The sequence below is a fragment of the Malaclemys terrapin genome, chromosome 5 (genome assembly GCF_027887155.1).
Source record: "Malaclemys terrapin pileata isolate rMalTer1 chromosome 5, rMalTer1.hap1, whole genome shotgun sequence".
Taxonomy (NCBI): Eukaryota; Metazoa; Chordata; order Testudines; family Emydidae; genus Malaclemys; species Malaclemys terrapin.
In genome coordinates, this window is record NC_071509.1 from 63,738,094 (window position 1) to 63,757,918 (window position 19,825).

General features: G+C 39.6%; 1 protein-coding gene across 4 annotated transcripts in view; it reads right to left on the reverse strand.

Annotated features, from left to right (window-relative positions):
• Nucleotides 1–227: 227 nt before the first annotated feature.
• TENM3 (teneurin transmembrane protein 3) overlaps nucleotides 228–19,825 on the reverse strand; it is a 982,465-nt gene continuing 962,867 nt past the window's right edge. For all 4 annotated transcript variants that reach the window (XM_054029684.1, XM_054029687.1, XM_054029686.1 and 1 more), the window contains 4 exons: nucleotides 14,910–15,206; nucleotides 10,479–12,090; nucleotides 8,043–8,173; nucleotides 228–3,747 (listed from right to left, as the gene is read on the reverse strand). In XM_054029684.1, the coding sequence (XP_053885659.1) occupies nucleotides 2,992–3,747; nucleotides 8,043–8,173; nucleotides 10,479–12,090; nucleotides 14,910–15,206 (2,796 nt within the window). In that variant the 3' untranslated portion in view covers nucleotides 228–2,991. The remainder of the gene's footprint in view (nucleotides 3,748–8,042; nucleotides 8,174–10,478; nucleotides 12,091–14,909; nucleotides 15,207–19,825) is intronic.

Genomic DNA, 19,825 nt, shown 5'->3' on the forward strand with positions numbered 1-19,825 from the left:
ACTTAATGTTTCTTTAAAGTAGGCCACTAGTGAGATCCCACTGAGCAATTCACTTTGCTGAACTAGCAAACTGGGCCATTGGATGGGAGAACAAAGATATTACTGTGTAGCAGATAAATCAATATCAGTACAACTGGATCACGTTGCATCCTCAGGTATAAACTGAAAAGCAATAACACACTTGTAATGTCTGACACACGTTTAAAAAACAAATATAAACGCACACACACATTGGGTTGGCTTTTATTGGAAAGCCTAAATGCAATCTATAGTCATCAATTTGTGGAAAATTCAGGACACATATAAAGTTCAGAAGGCAAATTAAAAGACCGATACAAATCAGACAAAATTTACATCTCAAAATATCATGAAAGCATTTTGACTGGCTTTGCCTAAAATACGTTGAATCTCATTTTCTTTGCTGTAAGCTACTTCTTTTAATTATACAGTTTTTCTTTAAAAAATGGTCTTTTGTTTACATATTCCCCAAGGTCACTATTTCCTGCAGGAGCAAATCCAGATCACAAGTCTTTTTAGCAAGAAATAGGCTCATTATACTTACTAACAAGGCCTCTAATTGGCTTGATTTGACTTTATCTAGAATGATCACCAACAGATACTATAAATTTGTTATTTATTGGTGCCCAAACAAAGGAGAAGAAACTAGTACACGTCAAATAGAAGATATATTTCAATTCTGACATGTTATACAAGCTTTTCATACTGAAACAGAACAGAAACATTTGATATAATTAAGAATATGAGCCTATTTCAACAGAGAGCACTTGCAGCATGCTAGATAGAGTGCTGTGACAGAGCCACCCAACAGAACTGCAAACACTTTACATTTTAGATTAAAACTGTAAAATGCTAAACCAGACCACTCCTTTGGGGGCTGACGTATCATAGTTTCTAAATTTAGGGTCCTCAGAACTTCAAGGGTAAAAAATATTAACTAATCTGTGCTTTCAGTCTAATAAAAGAGCAGAATTCATTAAAAGTGTAATTAGTTCTGCAGCTAGTTTGAATCTCTCCCAGCCAATCTGTTTATCAAACAATCCTGCTGTGCAATTTAGAGTACGTAATACGATAGAATCTCAGTATACAAAGCAATTAGAAAACTATTTTTCTTACATCCACATGAACCGTTCATATTTAAGATATATTCACTTGCTATGTTTTGACATTATCATACATAGATAGAAATACCATGTATAGTTCAATGAAAATAAAAAAGCCCAATTTTGTCTTGTCTTAAAAATACTTTTTTTGTGGCTGAATTTGGTGCTCAAAGAGCTGAGAATGGCTTGAGCCAAGAAATGGCACACAGATCAGAGGTGCTGTACAAGCCGCCTACCTGGAACCGTGTGCACACCTCAGTGCTGTCCTGCAACCAATTCAATGGACCTTTATTGGGAGCACAGCATGCCATATTGTGTGGTGGTTTTCTGATATGACTAGGCACTAGGATATTCATCCCCATCTCACCCCCAGTTCCTGTTCAGTTTTCAGAGTAACAGGGTTTGACTTGGAAGCCCAAGGCCAGGGCACTAACCCACTCAATGGCGTACCCTTCTAAACAGAAACTCTGTAGCATCTAATCATTGCTAGCTTTCCTCTATTTTAAAAGTATACATGTAAAACAGCTGTATTATACAGAAGACAAAGTTGACATAAACTGGATGAGACTACATCATATCATCTTCTACATACATTTGCCAAGCACCTGAGACACTATTCTTTCCATTGCGTAACGTAGCTTCTAAGCCCACATAAAAAAAGCAAACAACAAAAACCCCACTTGTTATGAAGAAATGTCCATTTATTACATTGGGGCCGGGAGAAGGCAAGAAAAAAACAACCTATTGAAGTCTTCCATCATAATAAACAAGCCTTATTTGGTTACTGTGCCTTCTAGCAGTGACTGATGAAGCTGCACTGGCTTGGGCGACAGGAAAGGGAGTTGTCTGATTAGCCAGCCACTTGGGAATGCTCCATCCTATCAGCAAAGTGATAGAAAGATGCACAGTTTTAAACCTAATACAAAAATATTAACACTTCTGGACATTAGTCAGACATTGTTATATCTCTACAATATAATCCTTTATACTGTACAGCTATAACATAACAAAGGTGCAATTCTTTTTAAAAAAATCACACACAGCACATGTTTTTATAATTTTATTTTTAAGTATAAACTTTTTTAAACACTTTACATAAATTAACTCCTCTGAGACTAATATTTGATGTACAGTAAATTGTAATTCATATAAAAATCCATAAACAACTTGTCTCACATAATTTACAAAAAAAATCAGGGTTTCCTTTGCTTATCTGTGACAAGGATTCTATTTGCCATTTTGCCCCCCGAGGCAAACCATGTTAGCATTGTAAAATCCATTATTAAATTCACATGGTAGCATAAGTCATTGTGCCAATGTCCTTTTAGAAAGCAGCACAATTTAAAGCAGTTGGGTTATCTATAAACAATAATTTCTGCCCCACATTTTAAAATGAACAGAACTATATACCACATCCTATGCAGAGAGAGATGAGAGAGAGAGAGAAAGAAAGAGATTACTTCTTGTAAGCAAAAGGTCAACAATTCGGTAATATTTGGAAACACTGTATGGATCTGTATTGTAGTTAAATACAGTGCTCAAAGGAACAGACAGCCTGTTGCAAAATCTTTAGGCCTTTTTTTAACACTTTCAGTCCAACTTGAGTGCAGCGATATGCATATGTAAACATATTCTTTAAAGCAGATCACCTTTAAGGTCATTCAGAAAAAAAAGTTTTGTTTTTAGCAGTATCATTCTTCTGGAAGGCTCTCTTTTCTTTGTGGAGTCTATTCAGATTGTGCTACAGCAAAATCTGAGCAAAGGTATAAGTTTAGGCTCAAGTAGTAATGCAGCAAAACAGTTTCGTCTCCCTTTCAGAAGACACTGATATGCAGTCAGTCTCTTTGGCAGCCTCAGCTAAGCCAGTGTGTTACCTCTTTCCTATCTCACTTTGTCTAAGGAACTGTATATTGTTAGCGCTGTCTGCTAATTCAGGGTATTGCTCCACAGAGAGTACATAGTACCCATCATATCCTTGTACCTTTCCAGCACTTAGCAGCTGCCTCTTTTCCCCTTCGGTCCATAACCTGGCACCTTCCTCTCCATCTCTTACTCTTTGTTGTTCCCTAGCCCAGGCATTGGACAGAGCTCTTTGCCTAGCCTGCTCCAATATTCGTGCCTTCTCCTCATCGAGCGTCATGCCATAGCGGACGTGAAGAGCTAACGCACCATACTGCATTTCGACATCAGCAAACCTACGAGTCCTGCCATTCACGACCGTGGTGGACTGGGAAACGGTTACGTTGATGCCATTTTCCAGGGCTTTGCGCCCACTTGTCAGCCTCAAGGTGCCGAGATCGCTCTCCGGGGAGGTGGTCTTGATGAAATAGTGAGTGTCCTTCCCCTCAATGGTGAAATGCAAGTTCTCCAGGTAGTAGGCATTGTTCAGAACAGCTGCCACTTTTATGCAGTCCTCATTTGCAATGTTGAGCACATTAGTCAGCACTTTCCCTTGACTGACAGCAAGCATAACCCCTTTCCCAATCAGAGACTTCACTGTCGCAAACCACAGCCATGACTTCTCTCCACTGGATTTGGGTCTACTAATTTGAACTTCTGCCATCTTTCCCAGGGACAGGAAAGCCTTCGCTTGCCTTGCCACTTGTTGTTGAACTCCAGAAATTGGCTGGAAATAAGAAGAGACAGAAGTTTTAAAAACCATCTGTAGCCCTTACATGCCAAACAATCAGGCTTTCTTGGCATACTGCCCATGGCTGACAATGGGATATGCCACAACTGACAGTGCCAAGGAGTTAACTGAATGTACATACTGGTGGTTCCGCTGAGTCACAAAGGCTAGTTTGTTTGGTAATCAGTGTTTTTCTCATTTGGCTCCTTGAGAACATACACACACAAAATCCTTTAACTTCAAAGGCTACTCAATGAGTTATACAGCAAGGGCCCATGTGTTAGCACATGCTTAGCATTTAGACAGGCCTTTCATATTTTAACAAATTAATCCTGAGAACATCTCTGTAAGTAGTGTCCCCATTTTTCTCAATGAGGAATGGATGCAAAAATTTAGCTTATGGGCTCAGTGCCACAGAAGGGAATTGGGATTAACGTCTATGAACCTTGGCTCCTAGTTCTGTACTCACACTACTAGAACACCCCTTTCTGTGCAGATACAAATCTTTATTTTTAGCATTAGGTGGGGGAATTGCTAGTTCCAGACAGTGGGTTCCTGACCCAACCATCTCTCTTTAGGTGAAAGTGATGAGAGGAAAAAGCACAGTGCCTATAACGAGACACTGTCATCAATTTATATTTGCTAGTAGGCTTACACCTGTCATTGTAATGACAATGCCCTTCCCCTTTGTAAAATGCAAAGGGCAATAATTGCCTGCTAGGATTGTCATTTTAAACAAAGAGTTTTTAGGGACCTCTAGGAGCCCGCTCCCAAAACAAAACTAAGAACTGCCCTCTACTATAGCTGAGAGGGAACTCTCTGGCAGTGGCAGGTCTATAACTATGCTACTCCATGGCTAGGAGATGTCCCACAGCTTCCTGCAGCTGGTGGGGTGTGAGAGGGTAGGATCAGGAACTTCCCCAAAATTGGACATTAATAGGGAGGAAACAAGGAGAGAGAGAAGGGAAGCAGGCCCACCACCTACAAAAATGTGCCTGGTGGAGAGGTGCAGTGCTGGGTACTGCCAGCCCTTCTCCAAAGTACTGTAGCTGTTGGTGAAAGCCACAGCCAATTCATTTGTGTGGGCTCTGATCTCTCCTGCAGCAGTCAGGCATTCAAGTGGCTCTGCTCTGAAGCACTCTAGAGGGGAGCTGTGAGCTATGTCCAACCCTTCTGCCATGGCACCTTTTCTGAGTGTGGGGACTCCTCCTCCTCCCACCTCCACAAATGGGGAGAGGGGATGCCAAGGCACAATGTATGATTACTGTCTTGCCAGCCCCTGCCTGCTCAACATGGGGTTCACATGTTAAAAAAAAATCCAAGCCTGCCTATGCTGGGCAATGACTGGTGAGGCTCAGGGGAAAACTGCTGACAAGTATGGCTTTCAGTTGGCAGTGCTCAATTCAAAATGACGCGAAGGTGACTCAGTTAGGAATCCTAGAATATCAGGGTTGCAAGGGACCTCAGGAGGTTATCTAGTCCAACCCCCTGCTCAAAGCAGGACCAATCCCCAACTAAATGAGTGCACGCTAAACCCTACCCCAGGGATCAGCAACCTTTGGCACACGGTTCGCAGGTTTGGCTGATCGCGGCTCCCACTGGCCGCGTTTCTCCGTTCCAGGGCAATGGGGGCTGCGGGAAGTGGTGCAGGCCGAGGGATGTGCTGGCCACCGCTTCCCTCAGCCCCCATTGGCCTGGAGAGGCAACCGTGGCCAGTGGGATACACGATTGGCCGAACCTGTGGACGCGGCAGGTAAACAAACCGGCTCGGACCGCCAGGGTGCTTACGCTGGCGGGCCGTGTGCCAAAGGTTGCCGATCCCTGCCCTACCCAGTCAGACTACATGGTGACACAAATAGCAGCCAGGTGCTCTAGCACCTTCCGAGGGGCAAAGATTATTTTTAAACATGTTTCCCCAACCCTCAGCTCTCTCTAGTTGCCAGGGTGGATAACTCCATCCCCCACCCATACACGTTCCCAGGTCTTAACATCCTATCAGGGGTGGGAGAGGAACAAGTGAAGGAACATTCCCATCACTTGACTCTCAAAGGTGAAAATATAAATTGCTTCCCCACCTTGTTTCTAATCTGCACAGTGCAGAGCAGAGACAGAGCTCAGGCCTACAGCTCTACTGGGGGAGAAGGAAGGTGACACACTGGCAGCAATGGGGAGCACAGGCCATCTGTGGCTCTCATGTTAGTTAACCAGTAGCGGTGAGAGCTGCTTACCCAGAACCAACATGTATATATGCTGTATTCATGTCTGTTCATGCCTTCTGATTAGTTCTATCTTCTTACTGAATAATGAAAACCATGCTACTTCCTCTTCCAACGTGAGCACTTCGAACCTTTCCCCTTTGTCCGCTGCCCCCCTCCCTCCAGAATCAATTTCGGTTCATTATCTCGCTGTACTGAGCACCTGTGTTTGGAAGAAGTCCTATGAACATGCTGACTCCTTCCACCCTAAGTTTGTTCTCTCTTCCCTCAGCTCTGCTGGTCGTGCCATGTGCTGTATCTGCTCTCCACTCTAACGCCTCTAATCTTTTTTCTTTTTAATTTTTACTTATTGTGGAATTTTATCGAGTGTGTTATTAATGATGTTAGGGTGCCTAGAACCTTAGCTAGGTGTCCTTATTACTTGAAAACTAAATTAAATAGAAGAATCCCTGATAGCTTTTCCCCACCTATTCCTCTGCTCTCTCTGCCCAAGACTGTAATAACTTATTCAAAGATCAAATTGAGAGGTGCTGTCCATCCCATCATCTCCCCTGTCCCTTCTTTACCTTTGATTTTTGTCCTCTTTTAGCTCTGTGTTCTTCTCTGCCATCCCAAATGAATGTCCTACACAAACTCCTCTAACTTGTCAACTTGATACCATCTCCTCCTACATCCCAATCTCCCTTGCTCTCTTTCTCATTCCTTCTCTGTTTCACCTCTCCCCTCTGGCACCTTCCCTTTTGCACAGATCATCTCTATTCTGAAGAAATCCTCACTCAACACAACTGCTTCCTTCCATTTATCTCTGAGCTCCTTGAGTAGGCTGTCTATTCCCAGCATCTTCACTGCCTCTCACTCCTTTCCAGTCTCACTTCCACCTCTGTTCTCATTTCAAAGATTCTGAAGAACTGCCCCAGCCTAGATCCCCCATCACTCCCCACCTTGCTGTGTGTTCTCACCACCCTTTTCCCTTGCTGCTTCCTTTGTTTCTGAGTCTCCTTTAAAATACCAGATTTATTATTCACTTCCCATACAATGTAACTCATTGTGAGGTATATCCGTTTCCTACCCCCTTTCATAATCTGTTTGTCTAAATTAGATTAAAAAAAACCCATGATCCTAAAGAGTTTACAATCTTGTAAAGCACTGTGCAAAAGTATGGTACTATACACAAATTCATTAACAACAATGATCATGATAATAAATTACTGACCACTACTTAAAATTCGACATAATCATTCCTGTAAACGAGAGATGCTTTTTTTGGAATCATTATTCTGGGATTGTCCATTTTTTGATCTCTTCTTAGTCTGTCTCATTGCAAATTTTGGGATTTTATTGTATGTAGCTTTTTGTTCTCTGAATGACTAGATTTATAAATTCCATTTTACTAAATGGCAGATTTGGCTTTTCAATTTTACATTCTATTTCTTTTCTTTGTCATTTAAAACTGTTACAGGTTTTCTGGTCTGCAGTAGATACTTTTTTCCCCCATGGAATTTCATAAGCACCTGGAGTTTTGATTCTATGTAATGTAATGGGTTTTACCTGAGGTAATTTCATTTTCAATATTTTATCTTTACATATAAAACATGGTTAATATTAAAGAGAAGTAAAATTGTTCTGGTGCCCAGTATGCATAATTTATATCACCTATTCTTCTGTTTATTTCATAGTCTATTTTTTATTACCGTGTTCACTTTCTGCCTTCAGGCAGGGTGTTGGTATAAATCCAATCTCTAGAGTTTCCACTGGGAAACCTACAAGTCTAAAAAGGGTTTCAAAATACTATATTTATTTATCATTTCTCTCTACATTCTTATCTATTTTATTGAAAACAAACTGGATCTTGTTTAAAATCATACTTAATTTAGCAAAAGCACAAAAACCGGTGTAGAATTAGCACCTGTAATTTAGTAAATCCTTTGGAAAAATATTTAAGGCATAGAGATTTGCAATACATTGTTTAAATAAAAAACTGACAAGCAGCACCCTGAGGAACATATAGCTAAATTAGAATAGTTCCTTCTATTCAACCCTATCTCCATCTTTGGTGTTTTTTTGTTTTTTTCTTACTGGTATATCGTCCCATTGCTGACTCTTCACAAGTTCATACGAAGGCTCTGTCAAATCAAATTTGGGAACAGGGAAACCAGGTATGGCATTGTGCAGATGGAAGCCAAATGTCACCAGCCAGCTGTTAACATCTGGAAGAAAAATATACAAGAAAAAAAAAGAATTTTCTATATTTTGAAATGTAATTTTTACCTGTTTTAATCTAGAAGTAATTCTTGTCAAAGCCACAACAGTTACATTCCGTAACACTCCAGAATTATTTAACATTCTTCTTGTGGTACTGGTGTCTATAGTCCGTACAGCAACTCTACTGGAACTAGTATAACCCAGATGGCATATTTAGATAACTTCCAAATTAAAGTACTATTCTAATCTTAAAGGTGGCTGTTTTTAAAGCATTATAGTCTCTCATGTGTGTATCTCAGTGATCTCCAGAATAAATATAGAAGCACAAGGAAAAGATGTTCTTCTAATTGCTGTCTTGCAAACTCCACTGGCATTTCACAGTCAAGCTGAGTTCTTTCCATCTCCGTAAACAATCACCAGTAATAAAAGTGCTGCAGGTCACATTCTGTTCTCAGTTGTGCCCGGGCAATCCTATTGTCTCCTCTTGCACTCCTATTTGGGTGCTCAATTGCCTTCCATGTAAGGAACTTAGTAGGCAATTTTGTTGCTGTAAAAGAGAGATCAGAATCCTACTCACCTTCTCTTAGATTTAGTTGGGCGAATGAGAATAAAAAGTAAAATTGCTCCCATCCATCAGTAATACTGTTGAAATCTACTCTCTGCAACACTTCCTATTTCAGAGCAGCAATTAGCAACTGCAACAGGAAAAACATTTTGCTTGCAGGATCTTTCTAGTGGTGCTAGTCTTAATTGTCTATTTGTTGCTCTTGAAGTCTGGCTTCTACTTTGATAGCAGCACTGTAAAATGGAACCTTCTTAACTCAGCAGCTCCCCCTATATATATTCAGAGTCCTAGCTGTTAAAGTCACTAAAATTAGTTTCTAGTTAAAAAAATATTACATTGGACACACTAACAATGGATTGTGGTTGTTTTTCAATAGAAAGCTAGGAGCCAGGTTAGGATGGAGAAACGTTGATTAGGCAGAGTAGGGGCAGCTTGCTCTGCTCATGCCTGAGCTGTATCTGTACTGTGGATTTCTGTCTGGCCACCAACTTTTCACACATACTACGTTAAAAGAAGATGGCAGAGCTGTGGGTATTAAAATCCAGCAGTTTCCAATGAAAACACCCCAAAAGTGGGGGAAGGAATAGAATCTTTCAGAATGTCAGAAAAGGCCTTGAAAATCTTTACTTTAAAATCATTATTTAAAGTGTTCCCAGGTACATAATAATCCCCAGCAAGCTATGGATGCAAAGCTGCCATCTGGCATTAAGTCACCTAAACTAATCATAGAAGCTCCAGCTTTATATGTACGGTTGGGTTCATTTTACTCTATAGAGTAGAACCTCAGAGTTACAGGAATGGAGGTTGTTCGTAACTCTGGAATGTTTGTAACTCTGAACAAAACGTTATGGTTGTTCTTTCAAAAGTTTACAACTCAACATTGACTTAATACAGCTTTGAAACTAATACAGCAGAAGAAAAATGCTGCTTTACTTTTTTTTTTAGTAGTTTATGTTTAACACAATATTGTTCTGTGTTTGCCTTTTTTTTTTTTTTGGTCTCTGCTGCTGCCTGATTGCATACTTCCGGTTTCAAATGAGGTGTGTAGTTGACTGGTCAGTTTGTAATTTTGGTGTTTGGAACTTTGAGGTTCTACTGTAGATCAAAGATGTTAGTTGAAATTTAGTTTTCATTTTTCTAGTAATACTTTTGTGGCAACTGCATTTCTCTAAATGTCACAATGAAAATTAGTGCTATGGCATTCACTACAGTACATATTGCTAGGAGATGATAGATTCAAGGGACTGTGGGCAGCCCTACCTCTGACAGCCTGTCAACACCTATTAACTAACCAGTGGGCAACTGTTTGTCAAAATGATGGAAAACCACTTGTTTCCCTATTTCCTTTTCGGAGGAACACTCACACCTCCTTACTAAGTGCAGATGAGCCTCATTTAGTCTGACCCAACCTAAATAAAAAAAGGCACAGATAATCTTACTTAGTTCTAATATTGAAACACATGACATAAACTCTGTATTTTTCAGGAACTTCTGTTAATGCACAGTGATATGTCATTTTTCTTTACATAAGTGGAAACAAACTGAAACATGCATCATCTAACCTATTTGTGTAGCAAATGTTCTGAACAATTAAATTAGTTTTTTTAACATTTTCCCAAATTCAGTTCAGCTGACAGCATACTTAGTTTGTAACCCACATGCTCAGATTTCAGGGTGATGAGTACATTATAACAGGTTAGATTTTTGAGTAGGTGGGAAATATTGCTACAATTTAAACAATTTACCTGTGATATAATCCTTCACATCATGTATTTTACTGGCTGGATTGTTATTTCTAAACATGTAGAGGTTAAAAGGAGCTGGATCCTTCCCAATTCTTTTCCAGATTTCAATGTCAGGTGTAGTCCAGCGGCCTGCCAATATGTCATAATCTCTTTCTCCAAAATGGACTAGTTTGGTCAATGGGTCATACAAGCCTCCGTGGAATCCTATTACCAACTGAAAGTCAAGGTTGGAGTCAAAATAGATCTCGCCATAAGCAGTGTACTGAATTTGTTTAAGCATCAGACCATTGCTACTAAAAACAGCCAGTGGTGTCCCAGTGTTGTCTGAGGCAATATAAAACTCATCCCCACTGCTAATCTCCATGGCAAAAAGGTGCCCTTGCAGGTCATAGTAAAGAGAAGTGATCTCAGAGCTTGAATGGTTATATACATGAGTTATCCTGGTTGGATAAGTAAGGTCTGCATAAAAAAACTGGAGGTGCTGTCCGAGGCTAGTTTTACTGGAAACCCGTCGTCCTAGTCCATCGTAACGGTATATCACTGTCCACCCACTGCCTTTGCTGTAAACTCTAGTGAGAAGGCCCTTTGAGCTGTATTCAAAGATCTCAGTACCCCTCTGACGCAGGAATCCATCTTCATCTAATCGGTACTGAACATCGCCTAGTCGAGTGATTCTGTCTCTCAGGTCATACCGAAGTGGGGTCAAACGGGCACTGTTACTAGGGTTGAGCAAATGGAGGTTGCCATTTAAATCATAGTTGTATCGCCACATGATTTTTTCATTTAGATAAACTGTCTGGAGCTGACCATCAACATCATATTCATAAGCATATTTGGTGGTGTTGGCAAATGGCCCAATTTTAATTTCTCTTTTAGTCACTCGCCCCATGTTATCGTATTGAATTGTAATCCAGTACATTAGCGACCTAAAGATTTCATACTGAATTTCTTTGATGCGGCCATGAGCATCAAAGTGTTTTGTGTAAGTCATTACAGCTGTGGAAATTATCTGGTTAATATCATAATATATAACTCCAAATTTTCCAAACTGCTCAACTTTACCAGAGATATCGTCAAATTGGTAGAGATCAATAGGCAATGGGGTTTCATTGATGACACCTTGCATACTAGTCACTCTGAAGCTATTGTCATAGCTGTAGTCAAATCGAGCATTTACCATTCCGTCTTCACTAAAGCGGAAAATCTGCCTGTCAATCAATGCGCCGATTTGCCTGTATCTAATGGTGCAGATAAAACCATCACTCTGGAGGTTTACCGTTTTCAGAACACCTGCTGTCTCATCATAAGTAAAACTGACTCTTGTACTATCATACAAAATTTCTGAGAGCTTCGTCTGCCTTCTGTATTTGAACAAGACTCTTCGGCTTGTACCCAAGAAAGCTGTTTGAAGGAGCTGTCCCTCTTCATTGTAGTCCATGATAACGGAGGCGTTGCTTTCAGGGGGGTTGTATATGTTCCGGTAATAGCCAATGGAACGAATGGTTTGCATGGTATGACGAGCAACGCTGGGCATGGTGATGGCAGAAAGCCGATCCAACAGATCATATTCAAAGATGTACTGCCGTTGGCTATGAAGCAGGAGGACCATTGACTGAAAAGCAAGAACAGATTTTAACCATGTGACAAATCGTGAATTAACACACAATTTCTTGACAACAAAAATGTGACATTCAACTTGAGAAAATTATAATCTTTTTAAATTAAGTTAGCCTTGACCTTACATGTTAAACATTTCCCTGTCTAATTTACTTGGATGCTTAATTGTAAGGGGTTCTGTAATTATTGGCTCCAGATTCATAATGTGCTACTTGTTATGACTGTGTCATTCTTTTATCAAGTACTCGCAGCCAAACAGCAGATTGTCAATGGATTTGGATAAGGCATGTTTAATACGGGCAGAAGAAAAACTGTCTTCAAGCCAATAACTCATGAAGGGAACAACATATGGGAGATGCAATTTCTCCCCCATAATTAGTGATAATGCAGAAGAATTTTACTAGCCTGAAGATCCCTGAACGTTCTTGTTCTTGTTCTATATGTATTTATGACACAGGCATAAGAATTGTTTGATTATTTACATCAAGAGCAGCTACACAAGAATTATTCTGTCAGTCAATGCCATTTTCCTGATGCCTGGATATTGTGAATCATTAGCCTTGATTAAATCATGTCCACAATTGTTAGTGAACAATATTTACTGAATAATGGCTTCAATGGAAAAATAATTAGAATATTAGCACCTCAGTTAGGAACCTTGACTTCTTGCATTGTATAAATACAGATACATTTATAGCACTAAATAATAACTGTTGCCTTACACCTAGAAAGATGCCACATAATAACAACACAGGATTATTTACTAAACAGAACTTAAGTTAGTAGGCAAAGCAATACTGAAAGAAAGGCTCTGTCCCAGAGCAGAGTTGGAACAGTAGATCTTGAAAGCATCTGTGGTTCCAGTTTCCTTCCAACCAGTAGTAGCAGTTGCTCTGGTGAGAAAATCCATACCATCAGCCACAGTTTGGAACTGGAATTTCCACAAAGTACTGTCATTACAGCTCAGAGAATTTCTCTTCTAAAACGCTTGGCCAGTAGATGTTTTTACCCATGTGGGCTTTCCCTACTTTATGGCTTCTGCTGTGTATGAGAGCATTCCTCTCCTCCTGCCTGGCTACAAGTGGAGCTTTCCCCTGTGTCTTATGGATACTGGAGAGGAGGTGGAGAGCTTTCCAGCCTCATAACTTTATTTAAAAACAAAACAAAACAAAACCCTCTCTGCTATTTAGATCTTCCCTCCACTGATACAACTGGTCTCAGCTTTGCAGCAGCAGAATGAAATGACTTAATCAGTTTCATGCAGAGGCTGTGAACATCAGTAGTCATAGATGCTGCTAGTTGAGGTACTCCGTAGGGAGTAAGGGGGTCAACTTGATGGAGAGGAGAGAAGGACAGATCCATGGGTTACACTTAATTCCAGAAAAAAGAAGAACAGGAGTACTTGTGGCACCTTAGAGACTAACAAATTTATTAGAGCATAAGCTTTCGTGGACTACAGCCCACTTCTTCGGATGCATAATTCTTAATTCCAGCATGACCTTCTGAAGTAGCTGTAGAATGAAACCAACCAGTCATGCCAGGTTCACTCCACTGTTGACAGCTTTCACCCACTCTTCAAAAGATTATTCCATATGCAAAACGTAAACAAGCAATATAAATGATAACAAGTAGACGATTTTAAAAAATAGTTGCATATTAATAACGGAAGGTGTTATCAATAGTTCAGGGAAGGCAAGGCATTTATTTGAACATGATTTTAATACTGCCCCCTTACTGATTTTAGTTTTAGAAACTGGCAATATTATATATGTCTTGTCATGTAAACAATGCATGATTTCGAAATCATGCAGCCAACACAACCTTTTTCTTACCCATAAATATAGTATATGACTATGGTCATGACTAGCGTGTATTCCTGCTGGCTGAAAATATCTATTCAGATATGAATTTTACTGAAAGATGGATAAAGCAAAATCCCTCAGTATGAACTTCATACCTTGAATGGCAACTTCATTTTTTGCTCATATTGAGCAATACACTTTTAAGATTATATGTTCCATATAGCAATATACCTAACACAAAACTGCAAACCACAGAAAAAGAGAAGCTACTTATCAAAGTAACTTTTGTTCTCTGAGTATATTACCCGTGAAACAGTGTGCCCAGCCAGGAGTTACTAGATCTATTACAAAGCAGTCAGGCTGGGGGGAGTGGGAAAGGTAGTATGTGATTGCTGCTCTGTCACAGCACTCTAGAACTAAGAGTACTAGATGGTTCTGCTGTTACATGGCAGGGCATGAGCTCTCACAATGGAGATATGCAGAGACAGTATTAGGAAAGAGAGTCATGTTTCTATGATACTAATATATAAAGTAGATTCATGAGTTCTCCATTATTGCTTTGATTCTGTATTACAATATGAACAAAGTATGAACTGGCAGCTTTAATTATAATGAAATAACTCTTTTCTGTGCCACAAAACACAACACACAAGTTGGACATAAATCATTTACCATTGACTTAAGTTACCAAGATCTAATTAATTCCTGTATATTATTTTATGTCTTAAGAAAGCAGGTAGATAGAGATGCCACTTGTTTGTTACATGGCCTAAATAATTTACAAAATATATCAGTTACTAAAAGTTAACTAAGTTAACTGAATGTTTAATGCAGAAACATTAATTACCTCAGTACCCATGTGAATCACATATGGGCACCTAAAACCAGAAATAAAATTTGGTTCTGCCATGTATTTTCTTTGCATATGGCTGACATGTTCTGCATAGCTTTCAATGTGCTCAAAGCAATGTTGATAGAACAAAGCATTTGTTAAAACTGTAGTGTTCTTTACCTTTTCCAGATAGGTGTAACTCCAAGTTTTTCCATCAGCAAATACTCTAGATACAATCCTTCCCTGCCCATCATAGTCTACTTTTTCACTAGTGGTTCCTCGCTGAATACTGCCAATTTGACCTGTAGATGAATAGGTAACATTGACAGCCATCAGCTTGCTGCTTGGCAGCCAGAGAGTTGGATGCCCTGATGTGTCGTAGGCAATCCTCAGCAGAAATTTACGGTGGTCATCATAGATCTTTTCTGTCTTTGTGGTTCGATCAAAGTCGACTGAAAGGAGGTTTCTGCCATTAACCTTTTATAAAACAAACAAGATGACAAAATAAATCATGTTGTTCAAATACCAGCCACCTATTACTTCCTCAGAGTACCAGCTATTGTTTAAACACCATTTATAATGATTGATTCCTTGTGTCAGTAAATTAATTTAGCAACTTCTTGCTATAAGTGCAAAGCTTTAGATTAACTGCTGTTTTAAAAGGTTTCATTAAGTAGAGAGACAGCCTGGCATTTGTTCAAAATCTTTTCAATTAAATTCCTTAAGGTTTAGTCAACAGTTAACAAAATACGAAAGTATATGCACTGAAAACTTTTATAATAACTAGTAAAAGTTAAGGTTTTGAAGCTAGATTTAAACTTAAGCACATAGGAATTTCCATACTGTATCAGAGACACAATATTTAGTCCAGTATCCTGTCTATGACAGTATCTAATGCAAGATGCTTCCAAGGAAGATGCAAGAAACCCTTAGTGGATAATTATGAAATAACAACATGCCCTCCGAGGCAGTTTATTCCCAACCCATGGGTCAGTTAAAGGTTGGATTATGTCCTGAAGCATAATGTTTATAACAGTTTTTAATAAAAACAAACCAACAAACAACCTTTCCAGTCTAACTATGGAACTTTTCTTAGTACATATACAGAAAAACCAGTGATAACAGTGAGTTCCATACATTAATTATACATTATATGCATTTTTTTCATTTTTAAATATACTGCCTTTTAGCTTCATTGTTTGTCCCTTTATTCTTGTATTAGGAGAGCAGGTGAATTTATTTTTGTTTACTATTCATACTTTATAGACCTCTAGCATACCCAATCTTATTTATCCCCTCTCTACAGTAAACTGTCGCATTGTTTTTTAGTTTCTTTTTTAATCCAGGCTTAGAACCATTTTTGCTGCTCATCTCTGAACCCACTTCACATGTGCTCTTCCCTTTTTGAGTTTTTTGTGTGAAGATGAATTGTGGATAACCAAGATAGATTTTCAGCACAGCAAAATGATAATAAATGGGAAGAAGGGGCAAGAACAAGATGATAGTTGTATAAAGCATTTTTAAAAATCTGCTTTCTAAATTGACACATGCAGGAGAAGAGAGGAGTATGAGTAAGGGGTGAAGAGAGCTAGTCCAGTAACATTTGGAAAGGAGCAAGAGAATATGCTGATCAGAGAAACTTTTCAAGAGTACACATGAGTGAAAATGTAACTGTCTTGAACTTTACCTAACAGTTGATGTGCATCAAAAAGATGCATCTAAGTTAGATCTTTATTGTTGGGCTAACGGGTATTAAAAAGCTGTTGCTGGATCACAGAAAAGTTTGGAAAAAAAATCCCAAACGTTTTCCAGAGATTCTGATCTGTTTATGTATCATATTTGTCTCTGTTGACTTGTTCTTGTGGGATCAGTGACATAAAAACAGGATCTTTGTTCTCACCGTCAGAACAAAAATCTTGTTTTCATGTAAAAACTGTCTTGTATAAGAAAAACATAGAAAAATCTAACAGCTGCAAAGTGTTATCTAATACACTTAATGAGCTGTCTAATGTTCTTTAAATATACTTTCACAAGTAAGTGTTCTAAGGGCTTGTGTATACTTGAAACACTACAAGGTGCAGCTGTGCCTCTGTAGCACTTCACTGTAGAGATGACCTATTCTGATGGGAGGGGTTCCCCACTCAGCGTAGGTAAGCCCTCTCCCTAAGAAGGGAGAGTTCTACCATCGACCTCGCACAGTCTACACCAGGGGTGAGTTCAGTTTACCTACGTCGCTCCGGGGTCTGGATTTTCTTAGACCCTTGAGCAATGAACCTGGGTTGACCTAACTTTTTAGTATAGACCAAGATTGATTCTAAAACCAGTTTAAATCTGAATATGGCATACTCCCATCTGCTCCACTTCCATTGTTTGAGGGCTTTTGCTATTCTTATTTTCAGGTAGATTTTTTTATTCCATTTTCCTACCTTTTAGATCAGGCGATTTGCCTGAATCAGTTTTTCTGTAGGGAGTGCTCTTTATCTCTCTGTCTTCCATTTCTTAGCCTTCCCCAGACACCCCTCCATTCACCTCTGTCTGTCCCTTTCTGCCTATTCTTTCTTTTGTTCTTTGGAATTCTCAATAAAAATGGGAGAAATGTATCAATAGTCCACAATTATGTACCTAACTAGAAGATCCAAAGTCCTTCTGTATGTGGCATAGATTGCAAATTGTTTTGTGATTATGGATAGATTTAAAAATTAGTAGATTAAAAATTTAGATTAATGCATCATGTTACCAAATCAAGTATAATACAGTGAAAGTGTAATATTCACTAGCACATATATCAGCAATACATTTTGTCATTGTCTTTGTGTACATTTGTCTTCTTTGCAGCAAACTGTTATTGACATATTTGCGGAGAAAAGTTAGGAGTGCCCTGTTTTTTGTTCCTCCTTCTTTTCTCATTCTCTCCTCTCCATTCTCTTTTCTCCTTCATTCTTATGCAGACTGCACTGCAGCCTTTTCATAGTGTGTGTTCTCACAAATTTTTAAAAAAGGTTTCAGCTTTTTTTCTCTAGGGCTTCTTTCCTCTTCTTTCTCCTCAAGGCATTTTCCTCTCACCATCTTCTTACTTTTCTCCTCCTGCCCTCTTTTCCCCCTAAAAATTTAATTACTGTTATTTTATCCTGATTTCTAATCGCTCACTCTGTTTTTTCCATATTTTGACAAATCTCTCCCCCCTATTTGCCTTTCCCTCTACTTTCTCCCCATCTCTCCATAACCCCTGCAAGGCTGTAGCACCTTACAGATTCTTCTCCCTTCCTGTTGCACTACAACAAGGAAGTTTGAAGGGTATCACTCCATTTCTGACAGATGGATTAATGGGGATTTCTCTTTTGCTGATTCTGTAATTTATTTGGCCATATTACATTTTTTGGTAGCAAGCCAGGTTTAAGTTAGATTTTCTTAGATGCCCAGAAGAATTTGGGCAAGAGAACGCTATAAATAGAATATTATCCTCCATCCATCTAGGGTGCCTTGGCCTCCAAGAAGATTTGGCATGTGCTTCAATAGGGTCTGCTAACCTCCCTTGTTGCACAATGAAATGGTTATGAACCAGAGAAGCCAAATCATTTGTGGGGGTGGTGGAGATTAAAGTTACAATGCTAAGGAGAAAAGGAATGTGACCCTCAGGCTGAACACAGTAATACTTAGAAAGAGAGTACAAGATTTCTGTCTAGGCCAAGTTCCCTTTCTTTTAGTTGTGCTGTTTTCCTTTTTCATTCCCTTAGCAAGAAACAGCAGGTGTCAAAACTAGGTAGGGTTTTGCTTACCCTGAGCAACCATCACTGTAAATAATCATTCCTCCTTGTCAGAAAAAAAATCAATTTTTCTTGGGGTTGAGGAGGTGAGGAGTAATATGAGATGCAAGGGTGTTTTTCTTTTCTCCTTTGTCCCTAATGAAATTTTTAAAACGGCACATTACCTATAACTAGTCAAGAGGAGCAGACTGAAGTTATTCACCTTTATTTGATGAACTACCAAGGATCGATTTAAAAGAATTAGGTGTTATTCCAATAGTAATTCAGATTTCTATTGTGGTCTTGAGGTGGTCTCCTGGCAACCCAATTCTGAGTGCTTAATCTATGTTGTCTTTATCAAATGGCTGTTGTAAATCAGAGTTTGCCTGCTGAATACATTTTGCCTACTGTATAATAAAGAGAAAAAACCTAACAAGATGGTAAAAGGCACATATTAGAGGGTTATTTTGGGAAACAAAATTAAGACTTTTCTTCCAGAAATATGTATTGTTGCAACTTTCAGTATTTTTTAAAAAGAATGAGATCCTAGGATTGCACTAGTGTTATGGCAAGAAGTGTTACAAAAGATAGTAAAAGTTATCTTCAAATACAGTAACTCCTCATTTAACGTTGTCCCACTTAAGGTTGTTTCAATTTTATGTCCCTGCTCAATTAGGGAACATGCTCATTTAAAGTTGTGTAATGCTCCCTTATAACGTCGTTTGGCTGCCTGCTTGTAAGATTCTGTGGAAGACGAGCGACTTTACAAGGGAACAATGCACAAGTTCCGCTTCTCCGTCTCCTCCCCCTCCCTCCCAGCACTTCCCCCCATCGCTGGGGACTTTCTGGAAGGGAGGGGCAGGAGTGGGGAAGTGCCGTGTCTCTGCTCCTCCCCCTCCTTCCCAGAAAGTCCTAAGCACCGCCAAACAGCTGTTTGGTGGTGCTTAGGACTTTGCCGGGGAGGGATGTGACATGCTCCGGAGAGGAGGTGGAGTGGGGGTGGGAAGAGGTGGGCCTGGAGTGGAGCGGGGACGGGAAGAGGCGGGCCTGGAGCATTCCTGGCAAAATCCGAGCCTGTTCTCCGGGGAAGCTGCTGCTGCTGCTGCAAAGGTGCTTCCTAGTGTCCTTGCCTGCAGCCGGCTGGCCTGTGTGGGGTAAGTGAGGGGCACTTCCCAACCACAGTACAGTACTGTACGGTATACAGTATAATTCCTTTTGTCTGCCCCCCCCAAATTTCCTTGGAACCTAACCCCCTGCATTTACATTAAATCTTATGGGACAATTGGATTCATTTAACATTGTTTCATTTAAAGTTGCATTTTTCAGGAACATAACTACAATGTTAAGTGAGGA